This window comes from Somniosus microcephalus, chromosome 12 (genome assembly GCF_052327205.1).
Source record: "Somniosus microcephalus isolate GS21.2 chromosome 12, FLI_Smic_1.0, whole genome shotgun sequence".
Classification (NCBI taxonomy): domain Eukaryota; kingdom Metazoa; phylum Chordata; class Chondrichthyes; order Squaliformes; family Somniosidae; genus Somniosus; species Somniosus microcephalus.
This window is the reverse complement of record NC_140998.1, coordinates 203,081,816-203,109,040: the sequence shown is the minus strand read 5'-3', so window position 1 is coordinate 203,109,040 and position 27,225 is coordinate 203,081,816. Positions and strand designations below refer to the sequence as shown.

General features: G+C 45.0%; 2 protein-coding genes across 2 annotated transcripts; both read left to right on the top strand.

Annotated features, from left to right (window-relative positions):
• Positions 1-1,226: 1,226 nt before the first annotated feature.
• Positions 1,227-21,653, top strand: LOC147109913 (uncharacterized). The gene is made up of 4 exons (XM_086003939.1): positions 1,227-1,462; positions 6,779-7,051; positions 9,068-9,163; positions 21,213-21,653. Exons 1-4 carry the CDS (start codon positions 1,408-1,410, stop codon positions 21,332-21,334), a joined length of 546 nt encoding a protein of 181 aa, XP_085860065.1. The 5' UTR covers positions 1,227-1,407; the 3' UTR covers positions 21,335-21,653.
• On the top strand, positions 14,014-17,305 carry LOC147109914 (uncharacterized). The gene is made up of 2 exons (XM_086004148.1): positions 14,014-14,062; positions 15,563-17,305. Exons 1-2 carry the CDS (start codon positions 14,014-14,016, stop codon positions 16,909-16,911), a joined length of 1,398 nt encoding a protein of 465 aa, XP_085860274.1. The 3' UTR covers positions 16,912-17,305.
• Positions 21,654-27,225: the final 5,572 nt, after the last annotated feature.

Here is a 27,225-nt window from a genome sequence, read left to right as displayed (position 1 = left end):
GGCCCTGGACAGTGGGAAGGGGGGCGGTATATACCACTTTGCGGAACATCTCTGTTCAATCCGTAAGGGTGACCCCGAGCTTCCAGTCACCTGTCATTTTAATTCACCGCCCCATTCCCACTCGGACGTCACCGTCCTCGGCCTCTTGCATTGTTCCACGGAAGCTCACCGTAAACTCGAGGAACAGCACCTCATCTTTCGATTAGGCACTTTACAGCCATCCGGACTCAATATCGAGCTCAACAATTTCAGATCATAATCTCGGCTCCATTACATTTTTACTTATATTTTTTATCCACACCTTTGTTTTGGTTCCCCCCGCCCCCCTTTCTTTTTTTTCTCTCTCCCACATGGCAGCTGTCTCCCATTCTGCCAGCGCATTTCACACCTAATCTAGAGCCGTCTTCTGTCTCCACTAGTCCTATCACCATCTTGTCTCGTTTTGAATACCTCTTAACGTCTCTTCACTTCTCTTTTGTTCTCTCCCAGCCTGGCCTCTTAATCTATTTCATTTCCTGTGCTTCTTTAGTCTTGACAAAGGGTTCACCTGAAACGTTGAAGCTATTTTCTCTCTACGGATGTTGCCTGGCCTGCTGAGTTTTTCCAGCATTTTCTGTTGTTATTTCGGATTTCCAGCATCTGCAGTATTTTGCTATCATATAAATGCAAGTCTTTCTTTCGACACTTTTTGTTAATCTCAAATGTACAATGTGTTACCTCTCACGAGTCACTGCAAAGAGTTAAGCATCCTGGCTGTGCCTCTCTTGCAAATACCAGCCATAAAACCCGAACTACAGAAATGGTGCAATAAAACGGGAACTCAACAGAAGCAGAAACCGCAAGCGAGAAATCCACCAAGCAACCCCAACACAACGGAGCTTCCTCAAACTCAACCGAAACCCATTGCAGCTTCTCCACATTGCATCGGAAACAAAGAGAACAAAAATATTCGCAAGATACCATCGGCAATCAATTCTTGTTTCTGTCGTGGGGAGGGGGTGAGGGGGGTAGGGAGAACGGCCACCTAAAATGCAGGCTAATACCTCGGGTGAGTAACTGTCCTGTTCTTTTCTTCTAACGGCATGACCTCAAATTGCAATCGTGATGACGCCCCTGATTGAACAATGCTTTTGTGAAATTGAGCGACTGCAGCAATCACTCTGTGGTCACATCCAATGTCCATGTGTGAGGAAAACACCTTTCGTAAAGGAGGAAACATCTGTGGAGCCAGTTCCATGTTAAAACCAGGAACCAGTCTCCCAGCAGGGCATTTCAAACTCCATGCAACTTGGGTAGCGATAAACCTTAGATTGGGTGTCAGTGTTATCGCTCGGCAATCGATATCTGGCCAGAGATTCTGGCTTTGGTCTGTGGAAGTTTTTTAGCATCTGATTGAGGACTGTGATTATGGCAGGGAAACACCTCGTTTTGATTGGCCTCTTGCACCTGACCCTTCTTTCACGTAAGAACAGTTTCCCATTAAGAATGTATCCGATCAGTTTCGCCTGTGTAAATTTCCAAGCGTGTAACTTAGACGGTTGCAAACGGTTCGATAATCTTTATGATATTTGCTAAGTAACATCGTCGGGACAAATTAGCAATCACTTGGCTCGCGATCATTTCCAAGCAATAGTTGGAGGGCGTCTTTTTTGTACCAATGTCAGTTGTCGCTCAGCTGATGGCACCCTCGCCTCTGAGTCAGATGGTTATGGATTTATAGTCCCAATCCAGAGACTTGAGCAACAAAAGATATGCTGACACTCCAGTTCAGTACTGAGGGAGCGCCACACTGTCCGAGGGGCAGCACTGGGGGAGTGCCACACTGTCGGAGGGGCGGTACAGAGGGAGCGCCACGCTGTCGAAGGGGCAGTACTGAGGTAGCGCTGCACTGTCGGAGGGGCAGTACTGAGGGAGCGCCGCACTGACGGAGGGGCAGTTCTGAGGGGGCGCCGCACTGTCAGAGGGGCAGTACTGAGGCAGCGCTGCACTGTTGGAGGGGCAGTACTGAGGGAGCGCCGCACTGTCAGAGGGGCAGTACTGAGGCAGCGCTGCACTGTCGGAGGGGCAGTACTGAGGGAGCGCTGCACTGTCGGAGGGGCAGTACCGAGGGAGCACCACACTGTCGGAGGGGCAGTACTGAGGGAGTGCTGCACTGTTGGAGGGGCAGTACTGAGGGAGCACCGCACTGTTGGAGGGGCAGTACTGAGGGAGCGCCGCACTGTCGGAGGGGCAGTACTGAGGTTGTGCTGCATTGTCGGCGGACCAGTTATGAGGGAGCGCTGCATTGCCGGAGTTGCCGTCTTTCAGATGAGATGATAACCGAGGCCACGTCGGCCATCTCATGTGGACATAAAAGATCCCATGGCACTCTTTTGAAGAAGAGCAGGGGAGTTATCACTGGTGTTCTTGCTAAAATGTGTTGCTCGATCAAAATCATGTTTCCTACAGTACAAGAGTGACTACTCTTCAAAAAGTATTTTATTGGCTGTAAAGCACTTTGGGACGTCCAGTGATCATGGCAGCATCTGAGGAGAGAGAAGCAGAGTTAAAGTTTCAGCTGGATGACCTTTCATCAGAACTGGAAAAAAGTTAGTGATGTAACAGGTTTTGGGCAAGTGCAGGGGCAGGGAGAGGGGAGAGGGGAGGACAGAACAAAAGGGAAGGTCTGTGATTGGGTAGAAGGCAGGAGAGATTAAAAGACAAAAGGGATGATGGTGCGAGGCAGAAGAGGGTGGTAATGGGACAAGTAACGAAGGAAAATATGGGTCTAGAATACGTTACTGGAGGTATGCTGTGTTCGCCAATTTATGCGAAACGATAAAAGCTTCTGAATGAAAGGGCTGTCGATTTTGATCGGAATATCGTTTCTAAACTCAATTGTACGCTAACCACGCGATAAACCCTGTAAAAATACCACATTCAACTTCTCCTAGAGACACCTGTCATTTCAAGAGAAGAACAACATTTACGTGAGAGTTTAATATTGGTCAGTAGGGGGCGCCATAAACTAATGATTTAACCAATGGAATTGCGTAATGATCAGAAGCTCTATTAGGATATTTTTTCAATGTTGCTTCTGGTGACATACCAGTTAATTGCTGTCACCCTCGGTAAGACCAAATTCCCTATGCCTTTATTTGCACGATATCTTTCAGAAAGCCTCACCAGGGAAACTTTAGTTCCCAATTACTTGCGGTCTTCTGACGGGACTTCAGTCAGTAACTGGACACAGATGGTTATCTGGTTGAAAGTCAGTTGATATTTTATTTCCAACCCATGACAGAGGGCAATTCCCCAGTTCTCTATAGAATACAATTTTGGACAGATAACGGTTAAAATCGAGAGCCGACGTTTCCGCCGCAGCATGAACACATTTTTTTCTCTTTGTCACCTCGCAAGATGCCAGTTTGCACAACTTCACAGAATCACAGAATCACAGAAACCCCACAGTGCCTTGGGTGGATCTGGAGCTCAGTGCCTAAGGGTTGCTAGTTCAGTTCCAAGACAATTACCCGTGTTATATTAGAGATTGTAAATATTTGGTTGTTCTCCTTGGAGCGGAGAAGATTATGGGGAGATTTAATAGAGGTGTTCCAATTATCAGGGGTTTTTAAAGAGTAAATAGGGAGAAATTGTTTCCAATGGAAGGAGGGTCAGTGACCAGGGGACACAGATTTTTATTCGTTCATAGGATCTGGGCGTCGCTGGCAAGGCCATCATTTATTGCCCACCCCTAATTGCCCTTGAGAAGATGGTGGTGATCCGCCTTTTTGAACCGCTGCAGTCCGTGTGGTGAAGGTGCTCCCACAGTGCAGTAAGGGAGGGAGTTTCAGGATTTTGACCCAGCGACGATGAAGGAACGGCCAATATATTTCCAAGTCAGGATGGTGTGTGACTTGGAATGGAACTTGGAGGTGGTGGTGTTCCCACGCACCTGGTGCCCTTGTCCTTCTAGGTGGAAGAGGTCGCGGGTTTGGGAGGAGCTGCCAAAGAAGCCTTGGCGAGTTGATGCAGTGCGTCTTGTAGATGGTACACACTGCAGCCACAGTACGCCGGTGGTGGAGGGGGTGAATGTTTAAGGTGATGGATGGGGTGCAAATCAAGCGGGCTGCTTTGTCCTGGATGGTGTCGAGCTTCTTGAGTGTTGTTGGAGCTGCACTCATCCAGGCAAGTGAAGAGTATTCCATCACACTCCTGACTTGTGCCTTGTAGATGGTAGAAAGGAATTTGCAAATGAACCACATGGGAGATTAGGTTATTTTTTATTTTACACAGTGAGTTGTTGTGATCTGGAATGCACTGCCTGAAAGGGCGGTGGAAGCAGATTCAATAATAGCTTTCAAAAGGGAATTGGATATATACTTGTAAATGAAAATTTGACAGTCTATGGCGAAAGAGCATGGTCAGACTAATTGGATAGCTCTTTGAAAGATCCGGCACAGACACGGTGGGCCAAATGGCCATTTTCTGTGCTGGTTGATTCAATTATTCCAATTATCCCGGATTTTACGGTAATAATAAAACTCACTGCGCATGCACTGGAAACCGGAACTTCCGTTCCCTTGAAAGTAGGGGTTCACAGGTCGAACATGAGGGCCGGAGAGGCAGCGCGAGCGCCTGGAACTACAATTTTTTTTACAGGTTTCTCCGGGAGGGTAAGTCTCCAGCAGCTACGCTTTTAAAAAGCAGTCGCAAGGCCTGCTTTTAACAAGGTAAGTAAAATTAAAACATTTTTTCCACAGGTTTATTATTTTTAAATACTTTAAAGAAAGGTAAATTTATTTTTAGCCCCGTTAGAAACTGTAATTAACTTGTTCAAAAATTTAAATTATTGTTTAAAATAGTTATTTTATGTAATTTATAGTTATTTTAAAAACGTGATTTAAAAAAAAATTATTTGAAGTTTAAGTTAGGTTTTGGGGCTGCTCTCTAATCATAGATTTGACAGGTCTTCCTGTCAAATTTATGAATGAAGCATTCCCTGCTACGATTGGCTCTCCATGGCCCACGTGATCCAAGGGGACACTTCAAACTAACTGCGCCCCTGGGATACGCGAGCACTGCGCGCCGGCAGCTGGAGGAGGCCCAGGGTCGGAATCCCACGCAGGCCCACAGCTCAACGGCAGGCACGCTATGTAAGTGCAGGTCGGGGGCTTGCACCCGCGGGAAGCCTCCAACCCAAATTTCTGGGCCACTGTTATTATTGAATGAATAGGACAGCAACCTCCAGCATCCACACATGCGCAGTTCAAAGCACAAATCAGGAAGTTGTTTTCCGATTTGCCCTGCTCCTCCACAAGCTCTGCTACACGGGTTTCTCACCGATAGTTTTGGCATTAAAATACATGGTAGGGCATGAATTTGCGGCACTTACCCACTAGATATACACTAAAGTTAGGGCTACTCCATTCAAGTGTAAATTTATAAGGGCCTGATGAGTCTCAATTACTGCCAAACAACTTTTCTGACACAGAAAGTTTACTTTTACAAGTGCGGAGTCTCATTCCTTCAGATTTTAATTATTGCTGGAGATTTTAAAAAAGCAATTTTTTTTTACTTTTTCTTTCTGTCTCTTTTGTCAGCTGTGGCTCAGTTGGGTGCATTCTGAGTCAGAGGGTTGTGGGTTCGAGTCCTGCTCCAGAGACTTGAGCACAAAAATCGAGGCTGAAAATCCCAGTGCAGTGCTGAGGGACCACTGCACTGTCGGATGTGCCATCTTTCGGATGAGAGATTAAGTCAAGGCCCCATCTGCTCTCTCGGGTGGACATAAAAGATCCCATGAAACATACAAAATTCTGAGGGGCATTGACAGGATAGATGCTGAGAGGTTGTTTCCCCTGGCTGGAATGTCTAGAACTAGGTGGCATAGTCTCAGAATAAGGGGTCGGCCATTTAAGACTGAGATGAGGAGGAATTTCTTCGCTCAGAGGGTTGTGAATCTTTGGAATTATCTGCCACAGAGGGCTGTGGAGGCTCAGTCGTTGAGTATATTCAAGGCTGAGATAGATAGATTTTTGGACTCGAGGGGAATCAAGGGATATGGGGATTGGGTGGGAAAGTGGAGTTGAGGTCAATGGTCAGCCATGATCTTATTGAATGGCGGAGCAGGCTCGAGGGGCCGTATGGCCGACTCCTGCTCTTATTTCTTATGTTCTTATTTTCTTACGACACTATTTCGAAAAAGAGCAGAGGAGTAATCACTGGTGGCCTGGCCAATATTTATCCCTCAATCAACATAGCAAAAACCGATTATCTGGTCGTTATCACATTGCTGTTTGTGGGAGCTTGCTGTGCGCAACTTGACTGCCTTGTTTCCTACATTACAACAGTGACTGCCCTTCAAAAGTACTTAATTGGCTGTAATGTGCTTTGGGATGTCTGGTGGATGTGAAAGGCGCTATATAAATGCAAGTCTTTCTTTCTTTCATCTCTCTCTCAATCACTTTCTTTCCCTCTCTTTATTTCACTTTCCATCCATGATTTGGTACTGAATTTAATATTCTAAATTACACTTCCTGATTCAGACTCTGTGGCGCTCTGTAAGGGTTCTTCAATCTGATTGGCTAAGGAGATACAGAGTTGCTTTCCCTGTTCACATGGGTCCCAAATGCCCTGTAGAGGGCATCGCGCTGCCTTTATGTCATAACCACAAGTTGCAGTGCAAAAGTGCACAGGATGTCTTACGGAAAGTGCACATGTAATGAACTGCTAGCACCTTTCGCCAAATCCGGGCTGATTAATTAGCCACTTGCATAAAACCTGTACCTCTTTATTTCAGCAAGAACATATACTTGGGCTAGAAGCAGTTCGTCTTTATCATGCACATCCTCCTACCATGGAGATTATGTTTTTTTGGACTGCTACTATAAAAGTGGGCTCCCATTCCCCACCCTCATCTGGACTGGGCCATATGGTCTATACAGAGAAACAACGAACAGTCCGCGGTTCACTGTAAACATCAGTCGGGATGAGTTTGTGGACAACTGGGATACGATTTACAAATGCAAAGCATCATTCTGGTATTGGACTGCCTACTGCTATGTTGGGCGTGGTGAGTTTTACCTGTGTTTTCACCATTGGTTTCAGGTTTCAACACAAGGCAATAGCTGCAGAGGCCGTGGCCCCACAATCATTTGTACCTATCCTTCCTGGTCAGGAAGTCTCCAGACTGAGTCAGCCCAGAGTGGATACTTTAATGACTGGCATTACCTCCTTGGGCAAAGGTTTGGAGAGAAGCAATATAAAGTGAGTTCCAAGGGTGACAGGACCGAACTGGTACCATCAAGGTCGGCCCACCCGCTTATCAGTGGGCAATCAGTTGATGTCAGAGAATCTCAGCCGTGGCTCAGTGGGTAGCCCGTTCGCCTCTGAGTCAGAAGGTTTTGGGGTTAAGTACCACTCCAGAGACTTGAGGATAAAAATCTAGGCTGATACTCCAGTGCGGTACTGAGGGAGTGCTGCACTGTTGCAGATCAGACATTCAACCGAGACCCCGTCTGCTCTCTTGGGTAAAAGATCCCATGGCACTTGACATAAGAAAACTATTAGGCACTTGGCCTGAGTATTAAACAAGGCTTTAATCAACTGTTTTTCAACATGGAGATCTACTTGTGTCCTTCACTAGTTCCTGTTAAAGAATGTCCTGAGCAAGCTGGGCCCGTGCCCGAGTATTTATACTCTCCCTGGACAGCACCACCAGCAGGCCACCCAGTATTATGTCATAAGTCATTTCCACATGAATGACAAGATTCATGTCAGCACTATTTCAAAAAAGAGCAGGCGAGTTATCGCTGGAGTCCTAACCAATATTTATCCCTGAGTCGATATAAAAAAGATGATCTGGCATAAAATTGCTTCTTGTGGGAGCTTGCTGTGTGCAAATTAGCTGCCGCATTTCCTACATTACAGCAGTGTCCGCACTTCAAAAGGTACTACATTGGCAGTGAAGCATTTTGCAACGTCCTGTGGTCATGAAAGGTGTTATATGATTGCAAGACTTGCTATCTTTCTCATATCCAGGATTCATGGGACAGGCTAGATGGACCAGTGGGTCTTTTCCTGTCCGTCACCTTTTGTATGTCATATGTATGTTTTGTTTAATGTTCGCAAGCCACCAAGTCATCTTTAGCAACAGTTCAATAATTAATCGAGAGAGAAACGTTTATTGGTACAGAATAGAATTAGCTGGCTAGATTTTCCTATCCATTCCTGCTGGGGCACTGGGTGGGAACAGCATCCCCAAAGTGTCCATCACCCTCACCCTGGCTAACCGGGAGACAGAGAGTAGCCCCTACCACCTCACCTCAGTGATTCCAATAGATCTGGACGGATTGCGGGCACAGGGCGACCTCGGCGTCTTCAAGAAAGCACTGTGCATTCCGGGGTCAAGGGGAGGGCATGGCAAATGGGCAAATACCACCGCCAGGACTCCCCACTCTGAATGATTCACCTTTGCACCTTCCCAGGGGTCAAGGATTAGACAACCTGTCCTATTGCTTGTTAAAATGTAATCAATCATAAAAAATTGAAACTGTTTACCCATCATCCCGATGCTCACTGACCTACATTGGCTCTTGGTCCCAGAATGCCTTGATTTTGAAATTCTCATCCTTTTATGCCAATCCCTCCATGGCTTCACTCCTCCCTATCTCTAACCTCCTCCAGCCGATCAACCGTCATTGATCTCTCCACTCATCCAATACTGGCCTCTTGCTGCTCCCCATTTCCATAGCCCCACCATTGGCAGTTGTACCTTCAGTGGCCTAGGCCCTAAGCTCTGCAATTCCCTCCCTAGATCTCTCTTGCCTCTCTATCGATCTTGCCTTTAAGAAGCTCCTAAAAACCTAACTCTTCGACTAAGTTTTAGCTCACCTGGGTGATAATTTATGTTGGATAACACTCCTCTGAAGCGCTTTGGGAGGTTGTACCACAGTAAAGGCGCTATATAAATGCAAGTTGTTGTTGTTCCTGTCAAAATCAGATAATTGAATGAACATCTTCATTCTCCTTGAGGTTAATATGTGATATTGGTGTGATGGTGATTGTCATTATTATATATTACTTACAGGAATTGGAAGTTATGTGGGAATAGCTTTTGGTATTCTGGCCCTGCTGATTCTCCTGTGCGTTCTAGCGCTGTACATGTGCGTGGCATGCAAAAAGCGTGAGTTTCTAAACGTTATTATTTGCTTCCTTAAGATGCCGAGAACATGTCCTCCATTCCAGTGACCTTCCGAATGTAAGAACATAAGAACATAAGAAATAGGAGCAGGAGTAGGCCATTTGGCCTCTCGAGCCTGCTCCACCATTTAATGAGATCATGTCTGATCATTTACCTCATCTCCACTTTCCTGCACTATCCCCATATCCCTTGATTCCCTTAATATTCAAAAATCTATCGATCTCTGTCTTGAATATACTCAACGACTGAACCTCCACAGCCCTCTGGGGTAGAGGATTCCAAAGATTCACCACCCCCTGAGTGAAGAATTGTTTCCCTATCTCAGTCCTAAATGGCCAACACCTTATCCTGAGACTGTGACCCCTGGTTCTGGACTCCCCAGCCAGGGAAACATCCTCCCTGCATCTACCCTGTCAAGCCCTGTAAGAATTTTGTATGTTTCAACGAGGTCACCTCTCATTCTTCTAAACTCTGGAGAATATAGGCCTAGTCTACTCAATCTCTCCTCATAGGACAATCCCCCATCCCAGGAACCAGTCTGGTGAACCTTCGTTGCACTCCCTTTATGGCAAGTATATCCTTCCTTAGGTAAGGAGACCAAAACTGTACACAATACTCCAGTTGTAGTCTCACCAGGGCCCAATATAATATGTACTATCGACTTGAACATTCCTAGTTGTATATTCTTGGAAACACCGTAGAAAAATCATTGAAACATGTGGAGCTAAAAATTGGTCATCCGAAGCCACATCAAATATATCTTCCTACCTTTGCCAGATTTTTCATGCTACGCTCCTCTGCTATTCTGCTGTAACCATTTACACCTCTTCTGGGCCCTGCTCTCCTCTCTATACTTGTCTCATTACCACCCTGCTCACCTTGCACCTTCACCCCTTTTGACATTTAATCATTTCTGCCCTCCACTATATCATAGCCCTTCCCTTTTATTGTTTTCCTGCACCCACCCCACTTCCCTGGCTCTACATTTGCTTCAACATTGTTCATCTCCAACACATCCCAGGTCTGGTGAAAGTCCATCGACCCGACGCATTAACTCTGTGCCTCTCTCCACTGATGCTGCCTGACCTGCTGAGTGTTTCCAGCATTTTCTGATTTATTTCAGATTTCCAGCCTCAGCAGTATTTTGCATTTGTCAAAATATTCCTGTTGGGTCGGACTATTAGTCAAATCTGTCACCTCTGCCTTCCCGGATGCGTATTCCTTCTCATCGTGGCTATCTTTGTGATACCTTGTAACATAGAAATATATCAGTCACAAAAGGAGGCCATTCGAACCAACCAGTCCCTTGCGACTTTTACCTATCTACGAACATGTAGTCCGAATTGCATTTACCCATCCTATTCTCATGTTTTTCCTTCCCCTTTTCCGTCATCCACATATCCAATGTAAGCGGTTTTTGACCCTAGCCCAATTGCTAGATGGACGGTTCGAATCGCCCCCGCCTTACGAAAGTTCTACACCCGGGAATTATTATTCAGAGTGCAAATGAAATAAGTTACGGACAGGAATGCTTCGGTGAAAAATCAAACTTGTATTTATTTGGTCTAACATACACTGGCTAAAACATTCACTACTAAATGAAATCACAATCCCTGTGGAGAATAAAATCCAGATTACAATCAACATACATACAGTACAAAATTGGGGACCATAACAAGCAGTAATTCCCTTGTTGCTATGGTGGACTATAATTCCACCTCTATCAACGAATTACCCAGTCGCATAAACCCCTTCACCTGGCTGAACCAAACGAAGCTCCCACCCTCGGAATAGCCCAAAAGCTTCACTTCTGAGAGACTATGCTTACCTCCACACGTGGTCGGTTTCGATCGCTCCACTCGTCGGCTTCTCTGGTACATCTTGTTAGTTCGATCTTGTAGGAGCAGGGAGCGAGAGAGAGAGAGTGATGGAAAAGAGTCTAACTTTATAGTAGATCCCTATCTTTTCCGGCCAATCTTTAAAATCTATTTGCTTCTGAGCACTCCGGTGCTTAATCTGTGATGAGTCATCCTCGGACCCATGTGTATTAGATTAATGGCTCTAAGTCTGGGACATATCTTTCGGTCTTTGTGTTGGGAAAAAAACTGGCTCCCTTCGGCTGGGTGAGGCCAGTAGGTTCATTGTTCTGCTTCTCTTCTGAGATGGAGGTGAGAAGTGCTTTTGCATATTAGAGTGGTTTTTCTAATCAAGTTCAATGGCCCCCTTCCTTTTTCCAGGATTGTCGGGCGAACCCATACATACTGTTTGTCACAGCCAGCTGCCATGCATTCTCTGGAGTTTTAACAAAACCAGTCTTTCACGTATCTGCACAGGGCAATCCCATAACAGGAAAAATACCCTCAGAAAAATCCCATAAAGTCCACAAAATAGTCCCGACTGAGTCCATCCTTCAGAGAATTTGCGATCTCTTCACCAATCTAATCTTGAATATTGACAGATTTTCTGCCTCAGCCACTAACCATGGAAGTAAATTCTGCGGCTCCCTGTGTAATGGAATTTATTTTGCTCTCTAGTCCAATCTCTTGTAATTAATCTTCTATCCATGGTCCATCGTTCTTGACCCATCAACTGCAGGAAGCACTCTGCTTCTGTCAAATCTGCCCCATCTTTACATCACCTTAAACCTTTTCCCCATATGGTGCTGTAATCTGCATTGTTCTAACAAAAAACTGGCATTCTTTCCCTAGTCTTTCTTCATATTTCTATTTCCTCTTATCAGGCAGCGCCCTATCTGTGTTGTACCACCTCTAAATTTTCATTGGGCCTGAATTTGCGAGCGGAGGCATTCCATGGGTGGCTGCTTCTGAGCATCACATTTTCTACGCATTTACCTGGTGGTCCGGGAGATACAGAGGCTTTGCGATCCTGGGCCTCTCCTGGTTGAAATGCATAGAAACATAGAAGATAGGAGCAGGAGGAGGCCATTTGGCCCCTCGAGCCTGCTCCACCATTCAATGAGATCATGGCTGATCATCCAAATTCAGTACCCTGTCCCTGCCTTCTCCCCATATCCCTTGATCCCTTTAGCCTTAAGAAATATATCTAATTCCTTCTTGAATATATTTAATGAATTGGCCTCCACTGCTTTCTGTGGTAGAGAATTCCACAGGTTCACCACTCCCTGGGTGAAGAAATTCCTCCTCATCTTTGTCCTAAATGGCCTACTCCTTTATCCTTAGACTGTGACCCCTGGTTCTGGACTCCCTGGCCATCAGGGACATCCTTCCTGCATCTAGTCTGTCTAGTCCTGTTAGAATTTTATAAGTTTCAATGAGATCCCCTCTCATTCTTCTAAACTCCAGCGAGTATAAGCCCAATCAACCCAATCTCTCCTCATACGTCATTCCTGCCATCCCAGGTATCAGTCTGGTGAATCTTCGCTGCACTCCCTCCATGGTGAGAACATCCTTCCTCAGATAAGGCGACCAAAACTGCACACAATACTCAAGGTGTGGTCTCACCAAGGCCCTGTACAACTGCAGCAAGACATCTTTGTTCCTGTACTCGAATCCTCTTGCTACGAAGGCCAACATACTATTTGCCTTCTTAACCGCCTGCTGCACCTGCATGCTTACCTTCAGCGACTGGTGCACAAGGACACCCAGGTCTCGTTGCACTTCCCCTTCTCCCAATCTATTGCCGTTCAGAATCTGAACTGCCTTTCAGTTTTTGCCACCAAAGAGGATAACCTCGCATTTATCCACAGTATACTGCATCTGCCTCTGCCCAATCACCCAACCTGTCCAAATCATCCTAGAGTTTCTTGGCATCCTCCTCACAGCACACACACCCATCCAGCTTTGTGTCATCTGCAAACTTGGAGATATTACATCTAGTTCCCTCGTCTAGATCATTTATAGAGGCCCAACCAATGGAAGAAGGGACAGTAAAAACAGAAAATGCTGGAAATACTCAGCAGGTCAGGCAGCACCTGTGAAGAGAGAAACAGAGTTAACGTTTCAGGTCGATGACCTTTCATCAGAACTGGAAAAAAAGCAGGAAATGGAACAGATTTTTAAGCAAGTGTAGGAGCTGGGAAAGTGGGGAGGGGATGAAAGAACCAAAGGGAAGGTCTGTGATAGGATAGAAGGCAGGAGAGGTTAAGAGACATTGACGGATATTCAAGACAAAAGGAGATGGTAATGGGACAGGTTAAGAAACAAAAGATAGCTCTTGATGAACTGTAAATTGCGCTGGCAGAATGGAAGACAGCTGCCATGTGGGAGAGAAGAAAAGAAAACACAAACAAAAAGAAACCAAAAATATATATATATGATAGGGGCTGAGGTTATGATCTTAAATTGTTGAACTCTATGTTGAGTCCAGAAGGCTGTAAATTGCCGAATCGAAAGATGAGGTGCTGTTCCTCGAGCTTACATTCAGCTTCATTGGAACAGTGTAAGAGGCCGAGGATGGACAGGTCTGAGTGGGAGTGGAGCGGAGAGTTAAAGTGACAGGCGACCAGAAGCTCGGGGTTCCCCCTTATGGACTGATACCAGGGATGGAGGAATCAGTTATATGGGGAGACTGGGCAAGCTGGGATTGTTCTCCTTAGGGCAGAGAAGGTCAAGGGTAGACATAACAGAGGTGTGCAAAATTATATGGGTGTTTGATGGAGCAGGAGGGGAGAAACGGTTCCCTCTGGCAAGTGAGCACTTACCAGAGGTCACAGATTTAAAATAATTGGCAAAAGAACTAGAGGGAAAATTAGGAGATTTGTTTTCGCACAGTGGGATGTTATGATCAGCAATGCACTGTCTGAAAGGGTGGTGGAAGCAGATTGCATAGGAACTTTCAAAAGGCAATTGGACATGTACTTGAAGAGGATTTGGGGAAGAGGTTCTGGGGAAAAAAGCTTGGGTGTGTGACTAAATTGGACAGCTCGTTCACTGTTACAACAGGCCGAATGGTCACCTGCTGTGCTGTAAGATGCTATTATTCTAACCTGTACCGCCCGCTCCGCAAATCCCTCTGCTAATTCACAGCACCGAGTTTACTTCCATTCAGAATATAATTACTGACATGAATCAGTCATTCATGAAAGAAAGACTTATGAATTAATACTGAATGGCCTGCGGGTGGCGTTTTCCAGGGAGAATATAAATACTCGGGTCCAGGCCCAGCTTGCGTAGGACATTCTTAACAGGAACTGGTGAAGGACACAACTAGACCTCCATGTTGTAAAACAGTTGATTAAAGCTTTGTTTAACGCTTAGACCAAGTGCCTAGTAGTTTTCTTACATCAATTACTGCTGTTATTTTTTTAACAGAGACATAGCAGATGGTATTTCAAAATAATAATAATAAATTTAATTAATTACATACAATGGGAGAGCAGGTGATGTGTTACTGCTGCAATATGTCGGAGCTGGTGGACACCATTGATGTTCACAGTGATCACATTTGCAGTAACTGTTGGCTGCTCGAGGAACTCCGGCTCCGTGTTGATGAGCTGGAATCCGAGCTTCAAGCACTGCGACACATCAGGGAGGGGGAGAGTTACCTGGACTCTGTGTTCCAGGAAGTAGTCACACCAATTAGATTAACTAATTCATATGTAGTCCGTGGTCAGGGGCAGGAGGGTGTGTCTATGAGTGAGGCAGGTACGGGGATCAAGGAGGTAGTGTTGGAGGAGCCGCAGCCCTTGCTCTTGTCCAACAGGTTCGAGGATCTTACACCCTGTGAGGACGGGAACATGGACTGCAGGGAGGATGGGCAACCTGGCCACAGCACCGTGGACTGAGGGGCCATTCAAGTGGGGGGAGTAAAAAGAAATGTTGTAGTGGTAGGGGATAGTATCAATAGGGGGATAGATAGGGTTCTTTGCAGCTGAGAGTGAGAGTCCCGAAGGCGGTGTTGCCTGCCCGGTGCCAGGGTTAAGGAAATCTCCTCTGGGCTGGAGAGAAACTTGGAGTGGGAGGGGGAGGATCCAGTTGTCGTGGTCCATGTTGGTACCAACGACATAGATAGGACAAGGAAAGAGGTTCTGCTGAGGGAGTATGAGCAGCTAGGGGCCAAATTAAAAAGCAGAACCACAAGGGTAATAATCTCTGGATTACTACCTGAGCCACGAGCAAATTTGGCTAGGGTAAATACAATCAGTGCGTGGCTCAAAGACTGGTGTGGGAGAAACGGGTTTTGCTTCTTGGGACACTGGCACCAGTACTGGGATGGGAGAGAGCTGTTCCGTTGGGACGGACTTCACTTGACCAGTGCTGGGACTAGAATCCTGGCGAATCGAATAACTAGGGCTGTAGAGAGGGCTTTAAACTAATTAGTGGGGGGGAGGTTTCAAGAGAGCGAAAAATAAAAATGGAGAAGGCAATAGAGCAAGGTAGCAGTGGGGGAATTAATAACCAGAGCATGTCAGGAAGGGACAGAATGTATATAAAGATAAAGGTAGAGTAGTAAAGGGGGTAAAAGCAGAAATAAATGGTCACAAAACGTATTTAAAAGTTCTTTATCTGAATGCACGCAGCATTCGTAACAAAAGAGATGAGTTGACGGTACAAATAACTACACATGAGTATGATCTGGTGGCCATTACAGAAACATGGCTGCAAGGTGACCATGACTGGGAACTAAACATCCAGGGGTATTTGACAATTAGGAAGGGCAGACAGGAAGGAAAGGGAGGTGGGGTGGCTATGTTAATAAAGGATGGAATCACTGCAATAGTGAGAAATGATATTGGGTCAAAGGATCAGGATAGTGAAACAGTTTGGGTGGAGATAAGGAATAATAAGGGGAAAAAGTCACTAGTGGGCATAGTCTATAGGCCTCCTAACAGTTGCAAATCTGTTGGTCGGAGTATAAATCAGGAAATAGTTGGGGCTTGTAATAAGGGAACAGCTATAATCATGGGGGAATTTAACTTTTATTTTGACTGGACAAATGAAATTGGGCAGGCCAGCCTTGAGGAAGAGTTCATAGAGTGCATTAGGGACGGGTTCCTTGAGCAGTATGTAACTGAACCAACCAGGGGGCAGGCAATCTTAGATCTGGTCCTGTGTAATGAGAACAGATTAATACAAAATGTCCTAGTAAAGGATCCCCTTGGAATGAGTGACCATAACATGGTTGAATTCCAAATTCAGTTGGAGGGTGAGAGAGTTGGATCTCAAACCAGTGTACTAAGCTTAAATAAAGGAGACTATGAAGGTATGAGAGCAGATTTGACTAAAGTGGACTGGGAAAATAGATTAAAGTGTAAGACGGTACATGAGCAGTGGTGTACATTCAAGGAGATATTTAACAAATTTCAAGAAAAATATATTCCAGTTAGGAAAAAGTGGCGTAAAAGAAATGACAGCCATCTGTGGCTAAGTAAAGTAATAAAGGATAGTATCCGACTGAAAACAAGGGCATATAAAGTAGCCAAATCTAGTGGGAGGATAGAAGATTGGGAAGCATTTAAAAGCCAGCAAAGAATAACTAAAAGATTAATTAAGAAAGGGAAGATAGATTATGAAAGTAAACTAGCAAAAAATATAAAAACAGATAGCAAGAGTTTCTACAGCTATATAAAAAGAAAAAGGGTGGCTAAAGTGAATGTCGGTCCCTTAGAGGACGAGACTGGGAAATTAGTGGTGGGGTACATGGAGATGGCAAAAACGCTGAACAAATATTTTGTATCAGTCTTTACAGTAGAGGACACTAAAAATATCCCAACACTGGACAAAGAGGGGGCTATGGGGGGGAGGAGCTAAACACGATTAAAATCACTAAGGAGGTGGTACTCGGTAAGATAATGGGACTTAAGGCGGATAAATCCCCTGGACCTGATGGCTTACATCCTAGGGTCTTGAGAGAAGTAGCAGTAGGGATTGCGGATGTATTGGTGGTAATTTTCCAAAACTCCCTGGATTCAGGAAAGCTCCCAGCAGATTGGAAAACTGCTAATGTAATGCCCTTATTTAAAAAGGAAGGTAGGCAAAAGGCTGGAAACTATAAACCAGTTAGCCTAACATCTGTGGTTGGTAAAATGTTGGAGTCCATTATTAAGGAAGCAGTAACAGGACATTTGGATAAGCATAATTTAATCGGACAGAGTCAGCACGGTTTTACGAAGGGGAAGTCATGTTTGACAAATTTGCTTGAATTCTTTGAGGACGTAACAAACAGGGTGGGTAAGGGGGAACCAGTGGATGTGGTGTATTTGGACTTCCAAAAGGCATTTGACAAGGTGCCACACAAAAGATTACTGCACAAGATAAAAAATCACGGAATTGGGGGCAATATACTGGCATGGGTGGAAGATTGGCTATCTAACAGAAAACAGAGAGTTGGGATAAATGGTTCATTCTTGGGTTGGCAATCAGTAACTAGTGGTGTTCCGCAGGGGTCGGTGCTGGGACCCCAACTCTTTACAATCTATATTAACGATTTGGAGGAAGGGACCGAGTGCAACGTATCCAAGTTTGCCGACAATACAAAGATAGGAGGGAACGCAGTGAGTGAGGAAGACATAAAAAACCTGCAAAAGGACATAGACAGGCTGGGTGAGTGGGCAAGAATTTGGCAGATGGAATATAATGTTGGAAAGTGTGAGGTTATGCACTTTGGCAGAAAAAAATCAAAGAGCAAGTTATTATCTAAATGGAGAGAAACTGCAAAGTGTTACAGTACAAAGGGATCTGGGGTTCCTGGTGCAGGAAACACAGAAGGTTAGTATGCAGGTACAGCAGGTGATCAGGAAGGCCAATGGAATCTTGGCTTTTATTGCAAGGGGGATGGTTATAAAAGCAGGGAGGTCTTGCTGCAGTTATACAGGGTATTGGTGAGGCCACACCCGGAATACTGCGTGCAGTTTTGGTTTCCATATTTAAGAAAAGATATACTTGCTCTCGAGGCAGTTCAGAGAAGGTTCACTCGGTTGATTCCGAAGATGAGGTGGTTGACTTATGAGGAAAGGTTGAGTAGGTTGGGTCTCTACTCATTGGAATTCAGAAGAATGAGAGGCGATCTTATCGAAACATATAAGATTGTGAGGGGGCTTGATCGGGTGGATGCGGTGAGGATGTTTCCACTGATGGGTGAGACTAGAACTAGGGGGCATAATCTTAGAATAAGGGGCTGCCCTTTCAAAACTGAGATGAGGAGAAACTTCTTCACTCAGAGGGTAGTAAATCTATGAAATTTGCTAGAGAGTTGTGGAAGCTGCGACATTAAATAAATTTAAAACAGAGACAGTTTCCTAGCTGATAAGGGAATTAGGGGTTACGAGGAGAGGGCAGGGAAGTGGACGTGAGTCTAAGTTCGGATCAGCCATGATCTTATTGAATGGCGGAGCAGGCCCGAGGGGCCATATGGCCTACACCTGCTCCTACTTATGTTCTTATAATTTCACATTTACTGAAATTGAATTTCAACTGCCACTTTTCAGCTGATTCCTTATTATCAATTTCCGTTAGCTGGCTGCTTCTAATTACATTCCTTCTAACTAGATACATGGTCATTTCAAATATTCCCCATCCACTAATGTCAAGTTAGCTGGTCTGTAATAACCCGCATTAGCTATTTCCCTTTTAAAAAATGAATATTACATTAGGCACTCTCCACTCCTCCAGCAACTATTCTCACTGAATAGGACTCCGAAACATGATTCCTAGCAGCTCCACAATTTCACCCTTCATTCCCCTCAGGATCATGAAGTGTATCCAGCCAGGCCCTGGCACTTTGCCTTATGTTACCCTAACTAACTTATGAAAACAAATATTGGAATCTGCCATAATATCACTTCAGGAATCGCCTCTTCTCTGATATCCGCCATATTTTGCTGATGATCTACAGTCCTCTCGTCTTTGGGGTCCTACCTCAATTTTAGCAATTCTCGATCAACTGGTAACTTGTAAAGTATGTCATAGAGCATTTTTTTATTTAGCCCTCCCCATACTATCTCTGATCTTTCCTATCCCACTCTTACTACTTTTTATTCTCGCATTTTTTTATGGTTTTATTATTTATTATCACCATTATTGTTATAAATATATTTGTTAGTTATTGTTGTCATTATATTTAGCAGCGGTCCCGTACTTCAATTTTAATTAGTTTCATAGGATCATTGAATCACATTCGGTCCTTCGAGTCTGCGCTGGCACGTTATAAGAGCGATTCAGTTAGGACCACTCCCCCTACTCTTTCCCCATATCGCTGCAATTTTTTCTCCTTCAAGTATTTATCCAATTCCCTTTTGACGGCTATTATTGAATCTATATCCACCACATCAGGCAGTGCATTCCAAATCCTAACCACTCGTTGCATTAAAGTTTTTCCTCATGTCACCTCTGGTTCTTTTGCCAATCGCTGTAAATCTGTGCCCTCTGGTTATCGACCCTTCAGCCATTGGAAATCCTTCTTGATTTTAAACACCTCGATTAAATCTCCTCTTAGCCTTCCCTGCTCCAAGGAGAACAACCCCAGCTTCGCTAGTCTATCCACATAGCTGTAATCCCTCATCCCTGGAACCATTCTAACCACTTAATTATCCATTGCTTCCTAGAACTACTAGCAGTGTCCTTCCTTTTTACTGGAACATAACTATGCTGTACCTCTGCAATCTTTAAAATTAAATCTCACTGTCGCCATACATTCTACACGTTAAAGGCGCGATTCAATTCAAGCTCTTGTTTTGCTGACGAATATTTGTCCAACCCATCTTTCGTGAGTGTGTTCATTTGGAACAATTTTTGTAACTTGTCTTGAAGTAGTACACATGGGAAAACTTCCAAACGGATTCATGCTATGGCGATAGATCGTAAAGAGAGGAAATTTTACCACAACAATGATTATGGTAAATGGTTATGGTTATGTAAATTGACGTCATCCAAAACTTGGCTGCCCGTGTCCTAACTCACACCAAGTCCCGTTTACCCATCTCCCCTTTGTTCGCTGACCTACATTGGCTCCCGGTTAAGCAGCGCCTCAATTTCAAAATTCTCATCCTTGTTTTCAAATCCCTCCATTGCCTCGCCACTCCCGATCTCTGTCATCTCCTCCAGCCCCACAACCCTGCAAGATATCTGCGCTCCTCTAATTCTGCCCTCTTGAGCATCCCTGATTATAGTTGCTCAACCAGTGGCGGCCATGCCTTCTGTTGCCTGGGCACTAAGGTCTGGAATTCCCTGCCTAAACCTCTCCGCCACATCAACTCTCTTTCCTCCTTTAAGACGCTTCTTAAAACCTACCTCTTTGACCAAGCTTTTGGTCACCTGCCCTAATTTATCCTTATGTGGCTCGGTGTCAAATTTTTTGTCTTATAAAACTCCTGTGCAGAACCTTTGGACATTTTACTATGTTAAAGGCGCTATATAAATACAAGTTGTTGTTGTTGTTGGTGGTGAATGTTTAGTTCTTTGAATCATTGGTCCTGAAATTGGGGTGTCTGTGATAGTCATCCCAGTACTCAATCTAGTGAACCTTTGTTGCACCGCCTCCAAGGCAAGTATATCCTTCCAATCTTATGGTTGATGCAAGCAGGTGTAGGGCATGCTTGCGTCAGCGTAAGGGGATATCTAAGGCTTAATTTAAACACTTTTATATCCTAAATTATCCAGATACACTTTATTAAATGAGTTGATGCAAATATTGGCCCGGATTAAAGTCTTAATGATGTATACAATTATTATCAAAAAGTTACATTTTTATTGAGGTTGGTGCCCTGAAGGAACTTATGAATAAAATTCCAATTCTGTACATCAAGTAATTACTAGATTCGGGGATTCCCTTCATAAGTGATTGAAATGGAATTCTCCTTTGTCATTGGAGGACCGGGCCCACCTGATCCCAGGTATGATTCCGAACCGCCTGTGTCCCTGGGATCCGTGGGCCATTACGCTGCCCTCCGGAGGTATGCCTCCGACTGCATTTTCTCGGCCAACAGGTTTCCATCTGTCGGAGGTGGGTTGGTGCGTGTCTGTGTGCCGATATGTAGATACATAGATGTGCAATGCTAATGATGATACAGGGGAGGGACCCTATCTTACACAATTGTCTCCTTGCCTTTTCAAAGTTTCTGCCGCTATAGCAAGACGGCAAGCAAGAGGTCAGAAACCTCCCACCACGACAGCTACAGGCTTCGATAACCCGACTTACATCAGAGAAACTACGGAAGAAGCTAAAGCACCAGAATGAAATGCCGTTTTTGAACGCAAGAGGGGATATCGCAAATTCAGACTTGAAGTGAATCACCAACCAACTGTAGAACAATGTGCTCTCAGATATCAGTCCAGATATTGCAGCGGTGGTTAGCACTGTTGCCTCACAGCGCCAGGGACCCGGGTTCGAATCCGGCCTCGGGCGACTGTCTGTGTGGAGTTTGCACATTCTCCCCGTGTTTGCGTGGGTTTACTCCGGGTGCTCCGGTTTCCTCCCACAGTCCAAAGATGTGCAGGTTAGGTTGATTGGCTATGACAAATTGACCCTTAGTGTTAGGGGGATTAAATACGTGGGGTTACGGGGATAGGGTGGGATATGTGTTGGTGTAGGGGTTACGGGGATCGGGTGGGATATGTGTCGGTGCAGGCTCGATGGGCCGAAATGGCCTCTATCTGCACTGTGGGGTTTCTGTGATTCTGTGATACAGAAGAGAGCATTCAGAATGATTGAAGGGTTGGAGGACGAGGACCAATTATGTAAATTGGGTTTGTTCTCATGGAAAAGATGAGATGTGATATGATTGCAGATTTTAGGCTTCCAAACGGATTAGATGAGGTCGACCATGGCAAGCTGTTTCACCTCATCCAAAACCAGTAGAACTGGCCGACATACGCTTGCAGGGTTTAAATTCTAAACTAATTTGCAGAAACAATATTGCAGTGAACACCTAATAAATCTATGGAACAGGCTCCCTAGGAAATCACTAGAAACTAACAATATTGATGAATTTGAATGAAAATTACATAGATTTCATACAGAAAATAATATTTTGGGATGCAGTATATGAGTCATTTGAGACATGACATATGGTCAGCGTAGCATGCTTGAGCAGAGTTGGATTTTATCAATGGAGACGGGCTGGAGGCGGGACTTCTGGTTTCCGGGTTTCAGTCCCGCCCCCAACGACGTCCGACCAACCTGTGCTATGTTCCCTTGATTGACCTTGTTAAGCCCACCCTGCGGGCTTACCGTCCAATTAAGGGAAAGCCGGTGACAGATGATGTCAGCGTATGACGCTTCATCTGTCGAAAATTGAACAGAAGGCTCACCAAGACCTCTCTCCTCAGCAGAAAGCAGATGGCTGCTGCATCTGAGAACACAGCAGCCATTCTGTCATCTCTGCCAGAGATGAGGCACCTCCGGATCCTCAAAGATTGAAGCCAGCAGAAAAAAGCAAAGGTAAGGAAACCTTTTCCAGCACTTTACACTCACCTCTCATACTTACCTGTCCATACTTGCACACATCACTCACCTCTACAGCTGACATTTCAAACCTTCTCACCCCCGTAGACCCACTGCTCGCCTCGCTGAACCTGGCGGCGTTCGCAGCCATCGGGAAGCCTGCAATTGCAGGTGTAAAATGGGGAAAAGCCTCAAAACTGCATGTTAATTCACTTAACAGGTAGTTAATTGGCTCTAATTACCTGCCCACCTCGAGGAGACGGGTCCCTGCGCGACTCGGGAACCCGCCTCGCAGGAAGATGGCACGGAGGTGGGTTGGGAGTGGGGTCGGTAGTACCCGCTCCCAGTTTCTGCCATTTTCCCGGCAGTCCCGCCTCCCCAGGGCTGGGAAAATTCCCCCCTTTGGGTCAATGGTTCCCGAAGTGCTCCAGCACTGGGGAGGGGGGTTTCCTCAGCTTATGTCTGGGTCTGTTGAAGACTGATTGATTGAAATTGATTGCTGTGATTAGGCAACATCTCCATTATCATTGTATCATGTGAATACCAGGATGGTAGAAGGCGAATTAAATGGACATCGGTCTTTTTCTTCTATTATGTCTTATGTTCCTATATTCCATTGCATTCCCCAAAAAGTCAGTTCCACAAATGGATCATTGTACGGTGTGATGTCCCTTACCATTACTATGTGATTGGATTTTGGATCTTCAATATGCTGCCAAACTTATATTTATCAGAATATTCCAAAAGTAGAACATTGTCAATGTAGGTTGGAGATTCACTTTAAGAAGCAGATATTATGCTTGGTATGCTTTGTTTTAGTTTTTATTTCTATGCTGTATCAAATATTAATCTTCCCCCATGAGATTTTTAGGTTCGTTTGAATTATTGTTAATTAATTCAAATAAAATGCTACTTTTATTTCTGCCTCAGCGGTTTTGTAAGAGCAAAGAGATTTTTATGATTGGTTGTGATGTGGGTGTCACTGGCAAGGCTGGCGTTTATACCCATCCCTAGTTGCCCCTGAGAATGTGATGGTGGGCCTTCTTCTTGAACTGCTTCAGTCCATGTGGTGAGGGTTCACTCACGGTGCTGTTGGGTAGCGAGCTCCTGAATGCTGACCTGGAGACAATGAAGGAATGGCGATATATGCCAATGTCAGGATGATGTGTCACTTGGAGTCTCTTTCAATATGCAATTGGCTAAGCAACAGAAAACAGGGAGCAGTGGTGAATGGTTGTTTGTCGGACTGGAGGAAGGTATACAGTGCTGTTCCCCAAGGTCGGTACTAGGACCACTGCTTTTCATGATATATATTAATGACCTGGACGTGGATGTACAGGGCACAATTCCAAAATTTGCAGATGACACAAAACACAAAGGTACAGTGAACAGTGAGGAGGATAGGGATCGACCTCAAGAGGATATAGATAGGCTGGTGGAATGGGCAGACACGTGCCAGATGAAGTTTAAAGCAGGAAAGTGCGAAGTGATACATTTTGTGAAGAAGAATGAGGAGAGGCAATATTATCTAAAGGGTACAAATCTAAGTGGGTGCAGGAATAGAGAGACCTGGGGTTTTATGTGCACAAATCATTGAAGGCGGCAGGGCAGGTTGAGAAAGTGAGATCCTGGGCTTTATAAATAGAGGCATAAGAGTACAAAAGCAACAAAGTTATGATGAACTTTTATAAAACACTGGTTCGACCATAACTGGAGTATTGTGTCCAATTCTGGGCACCGCACTTTAGGAAGGATGTGAAGGCTTTAGAGAGGGTGCAGAAATGATTTACAAGAATGATTTCAGGGATGCGGGACTTCAGTTACGCGGATAGACTGGAGAAACTGGGTTTGTTCTCCTTGGAGCAGAGAAGGTTGAGAGGAGATTTGGTAGAGGTGTTCACAATCATGAGGGGTCTAGACAGAGTAGATAGAGAGAAACTGTTCCCATTGGCGGAAGGGTCGAGAACCAGAGGACACAGATTTAAGGTGATTGGCAGAAGGTCCAAGGCCGACATGATGAAAAAGTTTATAACACTGTGAGTGGTTATGATCTGGAATGCACTGCCTGAAAGGGTAATGGAGTTAGATTCAATTGTGGCTTTCAAACAGAATTACATAAGTACCTGAAGGAAAATAAATTGCAGGGCTATGGGGGAAGGGCGGGGGAGTGGGACTAGCTGAAGTGCTTTGACACGGGCTCGATGGGCCGAAGGCCTCCTACTGTGCTGTAATGATAGAAGGTCAGAGATCCAAATTTGCCGATGACACAAAGACAGGCGGCATTGAAGGTAGTGTAGATGAAAGCATAACATTACAAAGGGATATTGATAGATTAAGTGAATAGGCAAAACTGTGTCAAATGGATTTCAATGTAAGCAAATGTGAGGTCATCCACTTTGAACCTAAAAAGGACATAACAGTGTACTTTCTAAATGGTAAAATGTTAGAAAGAGTGGATGTCCAAAGAGACTTGGAGATTCAAGGCTTCTTCACCAAGGCTTCTTCCGCAGCACCTCTCAGACATAAGAACATAAGAATTAAGAGCAGGAGTAGGCCATACGGTCCCTCGAGACTGCTCCGCCATTCAATAAGATCATGGCTGGTCATCGACCTCAACTCCACTTTCCCGCCCGATCTCCATATCCCTTGATTTCCCCTAGAGTCCAAAAATCTATCTATCTCAGTATTGAATATACTCAAAGACTCAGCATTCACAGCCCTCTGGGGCAGAGAATTCCAAAGATTCACGACCCTCTGAGTGAAGAAATTCTTCCTCGCCTCAGTCTTCAATGGCTGACCCCTTATCGTGAGATTATGCCCCCAGTTCTAGACATGCCAGCCAGGGGAACAACCTCTCAGCTTCTACCCACAAACTCTACCACCTAGAAGGACAGGGACAGCAGGCGCATGGGAACACCACCACCTCCAAGTTCCCCACCAAGTCACTCACCATCCTGACTTGGAAATATATCGGCTGTTTCTTCATCGTCGCTGGGTCAAAATCCTGGAACTCCCTCGCAACAGCACTGTGGGAGTACCCTCACCACACGGACTGCGGCAGTTCAAGAAGGTGGTTCATAACCACCTTCTCAAGGGCAACTAGGGACGAGCAATAATGGCTGGCTTTGCCAGCAAGGCCCACATCCTATGAATGAATAAAAAAATATTTTAGGTGCATAGATCATTAAAATGTCAAGAACAGGTCCAGAAATTAGTTTGAAAAGGCTAATTAAAGTTGGCCTTCATATCTAGAGGACTAGAGTACAGGGGGTAGAAGTTAAGCTGCAGCTGAACAAAACCCTGGTTAGACCACACCTGGAGCACTGTGAGCAGTTCTGGGAACCACACCTTAGGAAGAATATATTGGCCTTGGAGAGAGTGCAACATAGGTTTGCCAGAATGATACCTGGACTTCAAGGGTTAAGTTACGAGGAGAGATTACACAGATTAGGGTTGTATTCCCTAGAATTTAGAAGGTTAAGTCATGATCTGATCGAAGTTTTCAGGATATTAGAAGAAACAGATCGGGTACATCGAGGGACACTTTTTCTGCTGGTTGTGGATTCTGAAACTGGGGGACACAGTCTAAAAATTAGAGCCAGACCTTTCAGGAGTGAAATCAGGAAACACTTCTATACACAAAGGGTGGTAGAAGTATGGAACTCTCTTCCATAAATGGCAATTGATGCTAGATCAATTGTCAGTTTTAAATCGGAGATTGAAAGCTTTTTGTTTTCCAATGGTATTACAGGATATGGGGCAAAGGCGGCTATATGGAGTTAGGTCCCAGATCACCCTTGATCTCATTGAATGGCAGAACAGGCTTGAGGGGCTGAATGGCCTCCTCCTGTTCCTATGTTCCTGTATATTTAACTAACTTGTTCATATTATCAGATTGATTAACACCCAGGCATGTATAAAGATGTCTCCAATTAATGATTCAGAAAAACAAATCTGTCTGCTTGCAGATATCAGCTTCGAGCGGTCTGACTGCTGAAAGCTTCCCAGCCAATTCTCCCTGGAAACTAGAGAACACATTCATTGTCCATCCAATATTTGTAGTAATGCACCTTTCCCCCGTTAATTCCCTTTGGCTTCATATGCCATCACATATTTTGTCGGCTTCTGTGTTTTGAGCCCAGACTTCAAGGGTTAAGTTCACTCCCTCCAACACCGGCGTTCCGTGACTGCAGTGTGTACCATCTACAAGATGCACTGCAGCAACTCGCCAAGGATTCTTCGGCAGCACCTCCCAAACCCACCACCTCTTCCACATAGAAAGACAAGGGCAGCAGGCGCACGGGAACACCACCACCTCCAAGTTCCCCTCCAAGTCACACACCAACCTGACTTAGAAGTATATCGGCCGATCCTTCATCGTCGCTGGGTCAAAATCCTGGAACTCCCTCCCTAACAGCACTGTGGAAGCACGTTCACCACACGGACTGCAGCGGTTCAAGAAGGCGGCTCACCGCCACCTTCTCAAGGGCAACTAGGGATGGGCAATAAATGCTGGCCTTGCCAGCGACGCCCAGGTCCCATAAGCGAATTAAAATAAAGTTACGAGGAGAGATTATACAAATTAGGGTTGTATTCCCTGGAATTTAGACGGTTAACAGGTGAATTGATTGAAGTTTTCAAGATATTAAGGGGAACAGGTGGGGTAGATAGAGAGAAACTATTTC